This window comes from Merops nubicus, unplaced genomic scaffold, assembly GCF_000691845.1.
Source record: "Merops nubicus isolate BGI_N331 unplaced genomic scaffold, ASM69184v1 scaffold18011, whole genome shotgun sequence".
Classification (NCBI taxonomy): Eukaryota; Metazoa; Chordata; class Aves; order Coraciiformes; family Meropidae; genus Merops; species Merops nubicus.
In genome coordinates this window covers 9033-20320 of record NW_008590467.1, presented here as the reverse complement: position 1 = coordinate 20320, position 11288 = coordinate 9033, and the positions used below count along the sequence as shown (strand labels likewise).

The following is an 11288-nucleotide window of genomic DNA, read 5'->3' as shown; positions in this document are numbered from 1 at the left end:
AGGCTACCCAGTGCAGTGGAGTTGCCATCCCTGGAGGGACTGAAAAGCCATGAAGATGTGGTGCTGAGAGACATGGGTTAGTGGTGACCTGGCAGTGCTGGGCTAACAGTTGGACTCTATCTTAAAGGTCTTTTCCAACCTAAACAATTCTCTGATTCTACATCATTTCTTGCTAGCCCATACTTGCCTGCAGCTGCCTGCAGACAGGTTATGACGAGCAAGGGGTGAAAAGGAAAAAACAGACTGGAAAAAGAACCAAGCAGGACAAGCTTTGATTTGCAAAGCTTAGTCTCTAATCATGGAGATCACTGCTGTCTCAGGAAAAAAGCACACAGAATGATCTGGAGACAAACATCCTGAACAGGACGGCAGCAATGCAGTAAGGACTCTTCAGCACTTGCAGCACAAGTAGTTCCTGCTCCCTTCAGAGCAGGCAGCAGCACGACCACCGTCGGTGACAGTCAGCCCTCTAGTGGAGGCCACCTCCGAAGCACCGGAAGATGTTGGGCTCCTCAGCAGAGACTAACGGCACCAACTCCTAAGCTGACAGCAGTCAGGAGGGAGAGCTGTTCCATAGCTGCTTTAAGCCTGTGTATTACACGTCTAGTAAATTTATAAGCAGTTACCTCTTGCTGACACCCAGCAGCCACCTAATAAGATTTCCAGGTAAATCTCAACAGCAGCAGCCTAAGAGGTGTTGCTTTTTGCTGTCTCACTGGAATCACGCCAGCCTACTTCCAATTACTTTGTTAATCCCCCAAACAGGATCAGTATTGAAGAACAAAAAAAAACCCACCCCTTTCAGTTGTTCCCACCCACTGTTCTCAAGAGGATTTCCAGGCAAACCATTACTGACTGCAAATCAGTACCACAGTCCAGCCAGACAATTCAGCCTCCATCTATTCAAAGGAGTGCCAATCTCCATGGAGAGGGAGTTCCAAGCCTAATCCCCCCTGCACCCTAAACTCCTTCTAGCCTCTAGCAGAGGAAGACTAGCATAAAAACCACCAAGAGGTGTTGCTCTCTAGTTTTTTTCCAATACTCTGCGAGCTGTTTCTTGCTCCTGATGATCTCTAGCTGTCTCATTCTGACTGGAAGGCATGTTCTGACAGCAAGGCCCATGTGGTCACTTGACTGCCTCAGATCAAGCCTGCCTCCTCTTTTTTTGCTCTACTGCACATGAGAAGAAGCTGCTACACTTTGGTGCTAACTAATAAAGGGAAAAAAAACCACCAAGAAAGATCAGGCTGCTGAACATAAGCCAGTCCCAGCTGCACCTGTGGACAGTTTGTCTCCAGTTAGAGCCCAAACAGAGACCCTTATTGTGAGTACCTGGACATTTACAGCAGCAGTAGAGACACTTGAGAGATGGACCTAAAATTAGCACGTAGACAGAATATCAGGTAAAACTCTTAGGAAATGAGGTAAATGAAATTGTTTTTTAGTGTAGGAGCTACATAAACCAAACAAAAAGGACAGCTCCCAACCATCAACAAGGCCATTGACCTCCTGCAAAAGGACTTTACCTGATCCCTGACTGACTGTGGCAGGAAGTGACAGACTTTTTCCAGCAAAGCTTCAATTTCAGCCGTCGTGGCATTCTTCTCTAGTTCTTTGTCTGCATAAGCTACCACCATCTTGCAGATATCACAGAAGCCATCTGCAGGTTTTGCTAAAACTGAGGAGGAAAAAAAAAAGTAGCACAAACCAAAACATCAGTGCTTAGGTAGTTCCCCCAAAGAGACAAAAGGATGAAGCATCAGCAAAACACTCAAGAACATGTCCTCAAAAAGATACAATCATAAGTGAAACAGCTGATTTTGCAACACCACCAACTCCTTGTCTCTGACCTGGCTGCTGTGGAGGCTTGTTGGCTGCACAGCATTTCAGCATAACACACACAGCTTCAGGATTCGTTGCCTCCAAGAGCATGTCAATCAAAGCCTGGCCGTAGACATCTATGAAGTCCTTACACTGGTCCTTGACACTTGCTGGGAATAGGTAGCAGACCACCTCCATTTCATGTACAATCTCCTCCTGAAGCACAGCAAAGGATGCATGGCAAAGGAAGAACAGGAATCTGACTCAATTCCTTGGTACATTTTGTCTTACTCCATCCCACCCAGGATGAAAAGCCCACTCCCATGAAAATAACATTATATATTAGGCAATAACATTAACTTTCCTCCCCTGCCCAACACAGCCCCATTTTAGCCAACCCCAGGAAGAGGTACCATTCCCATCACTTACGCACCTCTGTCTTGTTGCTCTCCAAGAGGCCAGTCACTTCTTTCACCATAGTCTCACATATTTCACACAAGGAAAAAGTTTTCTCTTGAACTGAGGCTTTCTGAATACACAGAAGAAATGTGCAGAACAATAAATTGGCACTTGACCGTATTTGAGCAGGACAACTCTGAAGAAGGTCAGCACAGCATTCCCATTCAGGTGCAGCACACCAATTCATTTACCTAGCTGGCCAGTCTGAGCTGAATTCAAAAGGTCATGCAGAACCCAAAACCAATCTCAAAGGTCTCAATAAAAGCCCTTCTGAATGCACAGTCATTTCGCATGACTAATCAAGCCTGAGTTGTGTAAGGAGGGGAGTTGAATTCAGTAGACATGGAGAAATACACAGCCCCCCAGTGACTGAAGTCAAGACAAATATGAAGTGGTTGGTTTGGGTTTTTTTCTTTTTAAATACATTAACCGAGAATAAAATTTACTAGAATCAAGAGCACTTTCCTGTTTGCAAGAGAAACCTAGAAATTGAGGGACTTCAAAAACATCTTGGAGCCTGTTAATCAGAAGTTAACTGTCCACAAGAGATTCTTCCTTTGGAAAAAAAAACAACACAGCTCAGCCCATGCAGAGTGCTGTCTCATTTTCAAAAGAGATCAAAACCTACCTCCAAATGTAGAGTAAAAGTCAGATTCAGCAATTTGCCCGTCAGCATCTGAGGTGTAATTATCCTGCTATTCTCTAGTGCCTGCTCTTCACTACACTAGAGCACGAAGGAAGGCAAGGCTGTCAAGTACAAATGGACCATCTTACCTCCACAGTTTCCATTTTGACTTCATGAACCACTTGGGCTGGCACCAGAGGCTGAAGGGGAACAGATTTCACAGAAGGACAGAACCCAACCATGGCACAAATATCCTTTGGTTGCTGGGAAGAGATGCATAAACAGTTTTTAAAAATCTAGAAGACTCTGCCCTTTCTATGGAGCCTGTGAGCAGGCACAGAGAACCAAGTTTTAAGAGGCTCCAACACAACTAGAAGTTTCATGACTACTCCTACTTCACAGATTACCAAAGCACTTGATACGGTTATAGGCAGAACAACTACCAGATGAAGTTTAGCAGTTCCTTTAAAAGAGGGAGAGTTAGGCCACAGCCACTTTAAAAACCCCATTTACCATGGATCTAGGCAAGCCCTTCAAAGGAGTTGACTTAAGAGCTACCAACACCAGAACAGGCCCCCAGCATCACATGAGACCTTCATCCACAAAGCCGCTCCCCTGAAAGCTTTAAGTAATCACAAAAGAGGCTAATTATCCTGACTTCAGAGTTCACCCAAAAGCTGAGGGGAATGCCTAGAAGAAAGGACTCCTTTTCTCATCCACAAACTACCTTCTTTAAAGCATCCAGTAACACCATATTTTGCAAACAGATTCCCATGTTACTGAACGCAGCCTATAAGAAACAAAAGTTAACTGTGTTAAAATTTAAGCTTTTTACAAGTATCTGCAGTAACTGTACTTCAGGTGTTCTTCTCAACTATGAGGGAAAATGGCAGACAAAGCCTTCTTTAAAGACTCTGCTTAAGTCCCTCAAAGGTTTTAGAAACTTCCATTACTAATGTGAAAATAAATGCTAGAAATGAGGCAACCTGCTCTAAAATGAGGCCACATTATACCCAGACAAAGTAATATGGGCTGTTACAGAGTAACACATAAAACTTCAGTTTTCTCACCTAAAGTCTACCTGAGCTGGAAAAAAGTTTCCTGTTGTCCTATGGGTAACTAGAAGAGGATCTCCCACCCTGTTATCAGGGCATCAAGCTTCTGACAGCAGATGCTTATGCAACAGTTAATATATCATGCCACAAGCTCACACCCAGGCAAACGCAGCATCTCAAAGATATGGTGCTGCTTCAGACTACTCCAGGCAGTACCTTTAAGTCAAGGCCTTTGGTTCATGCATTGTAAAAAGCATTTCCAGATATTAATGTTATAGCAAAACCCACATACACACGTTCTCTCACAGAGAGATGACAGACACAAGGTCTCCCAGGACTTAAAAATTAAACTAAAAGCCTACATAGCTCTAGTAAGCAGGAACCTAAAGGCTTCCTCCATCCTCAGTTCACATACTCCAAATATCTATAGCACTGCCCTAGGTTTAAAGGTTAACCAAGAAGAGACATGGAGACAGCTTTTGAGCCTAAACTTTAAACTAGAAGCTGAGAAGAGCCATTGACACACTTTTTCCACATCTACCCTTCACGTATGAAAGTAAGCATATTTCCTTGCCCTACTGGCCAAAACATTATCAAGGTGGGATCTTAGTAGCACAAACTGGTATCTGGAGGTGGAGGCAGGGCTGACCTACTGGAGGAAGTCTATAGTCTGTCTAAATGAATCCCATAACTATCCCTTGTATCTGTCAACGCCGAGTACAATCACACCGTGTGCACAGCTAATAGAGCAAGAAGTGAACTACAAGGCCTTTAAAAGCAAGAAGTGAACTACAAAGCAGGCTAGCACCACAGGCAAGTTGCTCACCTACCTGGTCCTTCTGTTGACAGGGGAGGTTGCAAACAGAGGAAGAAAGGAGAAATTAAAGATAACAGTTAAGAGAAAAAAAACATCAAGCACTTGGAATGGTATATACTTTTCCCATGAAGATGGAGTATACTACAAGGCCTTTAAAAGCAAGAAGTGAACTACAAAGCAGGCTAGCACCACAGGCAAGTTGCTCACCTACCTGGTCCTTCTGTTGACAGGGGAGGTTGCAAACAGAGGAAGAAAGGAGAAATTAAAGATAACAGTTAAGAGAAAAAAACATCAAGCACTTGGAATGGTATACACTTTTCCCATGGAGTATGACATGGTCCCCAGCCCAAAGATTTGTAGCACTGCAACAGCAACTCACATTTAATTGCAGTGCTAACCAGCTTTACTCACTGGAATTTACTAGAGCACCCTGGGCAAGACTATCTCTGAAGAGCTGGAACACCACTCAGCCCGATGCAAGGTGTGGTCATGCTCCATTTTCAGGCATTAACAGCACACTGCTTTGCAATGCTTGAAATGATAAATTGCTGTTGGAATAAAGATTTGCTTCCCCCCACAAAATGCTTAAGAAGCAGTATGAGCTTCTAAGTAACCTTCAGCAACTGGAAACAAAATAAGGCCCCTGTGTTGTCAAATCCAGGTTCAAGTTAGCCACATACTCTGGTCATAAATTCACCTGTAACTCATTATGTTACTCGTGGCATCTAGGCACTGCATTCTCTAAGGGAAGGCTTATCTTTTTTTAAAGACTTTGAGATCTCTGGATAAAAAGGTGCTATGGAGGTGGTCCAGAGGTGAAATATATTCTAAGTTGCAGCAGACTAGAGTGGTACTGGTGCAGTACCACTCACTTCCCACAGCTCCTATCAACAGCCCAGAGAGCAGGAGTCTTGAGACAGCAATTCCAGAAGAAGGATGTTTAAGTCTTGCTTCAACCACATTATCTCCAACACTTGAACCAACTCTGCAGTAGTGTGACAAAGCCCAACTCTAATGTGCTTAAAAGAGCATTTGGTGGCGAGGAGGGGAAGTGGTGCAAGTACAGGGCTGAGATAAAAGCATACAAAGGAACATACGTAACATCAGTGTTTCAAAGGACTACAGTGCCTTTTGCACCACTGAAGTGGTTGTGAAAGAAAAGGAAACTGCTACAGAAAGCATTCTGAGACTGAAGTCACTATCCCATTCAATGCCAAGTTTGAAGCGCTAACACCGACACTCCCAGAGCAAGAGCTCTCCTCAGACTTGGTGCAGCAAGTGTTCCCTGTTTCCAATGAAGTCAGCTACACCAAGCAGAAAAGCTAACTGAAAGCAAATATATTCTAAGGCTCTTACCATGTGCATCATCATTTGGATAGCCAGGTCAGAATATTCAGAGATATAGCTCTTGCACTGCAGGAAATGGGAAAAGAATGTCTTGTAAACATCAAACCGCTTAAGCTGCAGGGTTAATCGAGCATCTTCTCATACATCTCAAGGTATTAATTCACCTGCTCTCCTTAACTATTCTGTTGTCTTTCAAAGCCTGTCCCAAATAAGATGGCATTTCAGGTTACACAATCATTGAACACACAGCTGCTTATCTGCTGAATCCTCTTCTCTTCCTCTGAGAGCAAAGGCACTCTCCTCACTGAGAGGAACAAGACTGCCAGCAGCAATCTGGAGTCTTTTTCATTCTCCCCAGTCCCATACACCCCACCCCACTCAGCTTCCTGACCAGGAAGTTTATAATTCCAGTGTTATTATTGTTGTTCTGTGTAACACACTTCAAGTGACACACTCTCCTTTGTTTTATTCATCAGATTACACAGAGAGGATTAAATCACTGAACAGATTATTTCATGTTTGCATACAGAACAGATTTTTAAATAAAAAAAGACAGGTTACCATATCAGACATTCCAGGTCCCAAACGGTCACATTCCTCCTTGGCATGAGCAACCAAAGACTTGACAAAAGAGGAGTTTGTTCTCACAGCTTCCTGAACATCCGTAACCAGCTTGATGCAATCTTGGCACACATCCCCACTTCCCTGGACAGAGTGAAGGGCAACTTAAGATGATGTATCTTCAAATCACACATTTCAGAAACTTCCGTTACTACCAAGTTTTAAAAGCTATTTTAAACTATATACAAACTTTAAGTACTCTAAGGAAAACTCAAAAGCCTGGGCTAAAACAGACAAGCTACTGCTGAAACATGCACCAACCACTAGATGGAGATTAAGCACCTACCTGGCTCTGAAACCTGAAGTAACTCTTAAGTAAGACACACAATCTCTAAAATCTGTTGGGTTTGTTACAGACCACACTGGGAAGATTTCCAAATCTGGGGTAGATCTTACCTGCTCCACCCACTCAACTGTTTAACTCACATATCTAGGCTTGCTATCAAGACTCAGCCTCTACTCACAAGTTCACTGTCTCACTTACTTGCCTTTTTCAACTACTCATTCTTTTCTGAACCAGCCTGTCATCTCTGGATTCAGAAAGCAATGCTTCCCCTGAAGGGCACAGCTAGCAGGTAACTCAGGATGTGAGAGAATTCTTCCTTGGAACGCTGGTGCCACACTTGCTCTCAGAAGAAATTATTTCCAGTAAGACCCACTTGACTACTACAGTCCTGGATGGGAACAGCCTGGCACAAAACTTGTCTTTAGAGACTGTAGTTGTCAATCCAAGGTTACACATATGGTCCCACAAGGGGCTGCAGCTGTCATCTTATTTAGCTTTAAACCCACAGGTTAAGTGCAGGAGACAGCCACCCAGCTAAAGCAAGCACATCATCTTAATCTGTGCCCAGTGTAACAATTCCTCAGCAAGAATCACAAGTAAGTTCTTACACAAGAGGCAATGAACCTCTGAGCAAGAAGCACATGCTTCTCTTGCACACTGCAACAGCACTGCACTCCTACCTTAGGCTTCTCCTTGGGTTTGTCCTGAGGGTAAAGGAGAAGAGGCACATTAGCCATGAACGGGGATGCCAGTTCAGAGAAGTCCAGCTCTGGTATCTTATTGGACTGGAGTTGTTTCTGAAGTTTCATCGCTGCGAGGTGTTTCTGAAGGGACTGGCACAGGGAGAGGGCGCTACACACAACTTCAGGATTATCCTAGGGGAGATAAGATACATGCATGGAGCTCTAGACTGATGGCACTTGAAGTTCAGAGCAGAGAGTCATACTGCTGAAACACAATAGGAAGGGAAAATGTTTCACAGCAAGGAAGCAGTCTTCAGATTTACAGTTGGCTGCCATGCCAGCGCTCCATAGGGGATTCAAGGATCACACACAAAATCTTATGGGAGAGGAAATTCAGGCATCAAAAGAAGCACAATTACAACAGTTGCAAAACCTTCTCTACTTACTAGCTCTTCTTTGATCATATCCATGATAACTGGCAGGTAGGAATCCACAATTTCTTTGCACTCAGAGACCAGGGTTTCATCACGAAGAAACTCGCATGTCTTCTCCAGGTAAGCTCGGATCTCATCCTACAAAAGATAAGGTGGACTAGACACTATCAAAACTCTCTCTGAAGTGCTCTTTCCATTCCCAAAATGCACTAACACAAGCCTAAAAAAAAAAAGCCCTTGAACTCAAGTAGGTCTAGGCAGTTGGCAAGCAAAACTAGAATAGGGTTTTACCTTATAGGTCTATTTTCCTTAGTCCTGGAGCTTCAGTGAGCCCTTACAAAGTGAGACCATGAAATACTGCTTGCAAGAGCTGCACAACACACTTATCAGCACAGAACATTTACGTTTAAGAAGTTTTCCTTAGTCCTGGAGCTTCAGTGAGCCCTTACAAAGTGAGACCATGAAATACTGCTTGCAAGATCTGCACAACACACTTACAGAACATTTACATTTAAGAAGTAGTGAAATTATTGACCAGCGGGATAGCATTTATACAAAGTTATCCCAGGTTCACAGAAGAAAAAGGGAAGAAGTGCCCATAACCAAAATAAAGTCAATCATCTTCTAGATGGTGCAATCATCAGCTTCTAGGGACTGTAGTATCCCACCTTTTAAGATGGCCCACTAGCAAAAGAACAATTTCATTTCCATCTGCAGTCACTTGGTGATGTATTAAGAGCATGAGAGGCTTTTTGCATTTGCTAACCTCTAAACCAGAAGAGGCTGTTCAAAGGCCTTCTCTCTGTGCTCTGGCCCCTTTCAACATTTGCTGCTTAGGTTGGGAAAAGATCAGACTATTCTTCCACCCCCTCACCTTGTGATCTCATTAAGACAGTGAAATCAAATCTCCTTGGAGCAAGGAGAAGGGGAGCTCACTTACCTCGGTGCCATTATCTTTCAAAACCTTGTCAGCCACTGTCACGAGTTCCTTGCACAAGTCACAGGGAATACTGTTCTGGAGAGAGAAGTTGAGGATTACTTTTTCCAACAGAATTAAATGCAGTGTGCAAATAATGCAAAGAATGACTATCATGTTTGGAATTGAAGTTAAGGAAGAAATAGTGGCTTCAACCTGAGGTGAGAAGAGGCGTTTTTAAAGCAAGAGTGAAGCTACTCCACGCAATACCAACTCCAGTTTCTTCAGTAAACCAACATGGTATGAAGAAGCAGGCATGCTACCACTTGCTCATTTCTTCTAGTGCCACCTCCCCTGCAGTTTAAGGCATATTGCCCCAAGAAGCCTTCTCCTGAACCTCTCTTAACTTACACTTCAAAGAGTTCACACCTAACAAGAAATCTAAGAATGTTCCAAGCAGTTTTGCTCTGGCCTTGAGAGGCCATTCTCTGCCACTCTGACATTCCCCCTTCCCCTACTTCTCTACAAACCAAAGCACCTCAGCACATACCTAGCCAAGATGGATTGAACGCACCTGTAAGTAAAACACCTTTTTCCTGTAGAAAATTGAGAAGCACTACCACAAATTACAGTGCCATCTAGTAGAGCAACACTCACAGTACAAAACCAACTTGAAAAGCTACAATCAAAATAACATTTGTACCATTGTTAGTTGCTGTAACTTACAGAATTCAGCATAAGCTGCATCTTTTTGCGGAACACTGACTTATGATAACTTGGGCTTATGACAGAAAAAGCTGTCTAGTTCTATCAGGCTGGCATTGTTCAAGTCAACAATAAAGGTTCTGGGAATTAGGAGTTTAATAAAGAGGAACAAGTCTGAAATCCACCAGCTCCATTCCACACACTGCTCAGGGATTGTGCAACAGGTCACAGGAGAAGTCAGCAGACGAGTTGTGCAAGACAGAAACGGAAAGCAACCTTTATCTCACACCTAAATTAAGGCACAGTAAGCAAGGCGCAGCCAGATGTAGCACTTAAGTTCAATCAGAGACTTGAAAAAACTTCAGTGTGGAAACCAGCTACCTCAACTACAGGTGAGAAGTCTTGCCATAGCTGATCCTTACCACAGTAGGCTTGTTCCAGACGTTCTGCTGGCAGTGCTTCACCGCTCCGCACTGCGATGCTGTCCGGATGTTCTGGCACCACACCTCCGGACCCTTCGCACAGTCCTTCTGCCACAGAAGAGGGCTTGCCACAGCTGCCAAAAAAAAAGCATCCTTCTTTCAGCTGCACACCCCAAAGCAAGCAGGTTAATGCTGTATGGTATAACCCAAACCTCTCCAGTACACCACTTCAGTTTACCGACATTAAGCACATTTCAATCCAACCATTTCTGACTTGAAACATGAGTCCCAAATACAAACTACACAGCCAAAGAACTCAGAAAACCAGAACAGTTGAACTTCCCTACTCACGTGCCTGAGTCTCAGCACCTCAGTTCATTCCCCCATTATCCACCTTTTGTAAGGAAAAAAATAATTAAAAAAACCCACATGCAACACTTTGCTTGGCACACAAAAACTACCAGATGACTTCAGAGACATCACTCACTGCAGAAATCTACACTTCAGAAAACTGATTCCCACAGCTACAGTCCCCCTGTTCTCGTGGCTTAGTGTCCCTGCAGTCACTTCAACTCTGAACCAGCAGTCATATCTAGCTTGTAAATGCTGTGTTCCTTCTCCCAGGTGAATCACCCTTCTCTCACAGAGCACCTGAGAAAGCTAGGAAGCTAACTGAATTAGAAGACAACTACTCACACATTACGTGAAGGTCTTAACAGCCAGATGCCAATCAAATCACTGATCATGAACAGAAAGTTGCAAGAAAGTCAAAGCAAGAGAGGGACAGAAAACAATGTGAAACACGTTCTGGCATATAGTTTTTATTCTTAGCATCTATTTAGACTTTGTTTCCTCTCAGTCAATTCTTAACTGTGTAGAAAAAACTTGGAGAGGTAGGAATAAAAGTACAAGTCCTCATCCAGACACTCCCTCCCACCCCACATGGCATTACCTTGCAGCCTACAAAGTTCTGAAGTAAAATACAGAACACCATTACTGGACAGTCTTTGTATAGAAATATAAAAGATCTGCACTATTAGTAAGTAACAGGACAAAATTTATTACACTTTGTGGTGCAGTTCCAAACTTGGTGGTTT

General features: G+C 43.5%; 1 protein-coding gene across 1 annotated transcript in view; it reads right to left on the bottom strand.

Moving 5' to 3' along the window:
* Window positions 1-10325, bottom strand: part of PSAP (prosaposin) — a gene marked incomplete at its 5' end in the record, with an annotated part of 12482 nt that extends 2157 nt beyond the window's left edge. The window contains 11 exons of the mRNA XM_008949959.1: window positions 1527-1678; window positions 1851-2037; window positions 2255-2350; window positions 3055-3168; window positions 4989-4997; window positions 6134-6190; window positions 6686-6829; window positions 7712-7906; window positions 8161-8286; window positions 9089-9163; window positions 10192-10325. Of these exons, the coding sequence (XP_008948207.1) occupies window positions 1527-1678; window positions 1851-2037; window positions 2255-2350; window positions 3055-3168; window positions 4989-4997; window positions 6134-6190; window positions 6686-6829; window positions 7712-7906; window positions 8161-8286; window positions 9089-9163; window positions 10192-10325 (1289 nt within the window). The remainder of the gene's footprint in view (window positions 1-1526; window positions 1679-1850; window positions 2038-2254; window positions 2351-3054; window positions 3169-4988; window positions 4998-6133; window positions 6191-6685; window positions 6830-7711; window positions 7907-8160; window positions 8287-9088; window positions 9164-10191) is intronic.
* Between the last annotated feature and the right edge of the window lie 963 nt (window positions 10326-11288).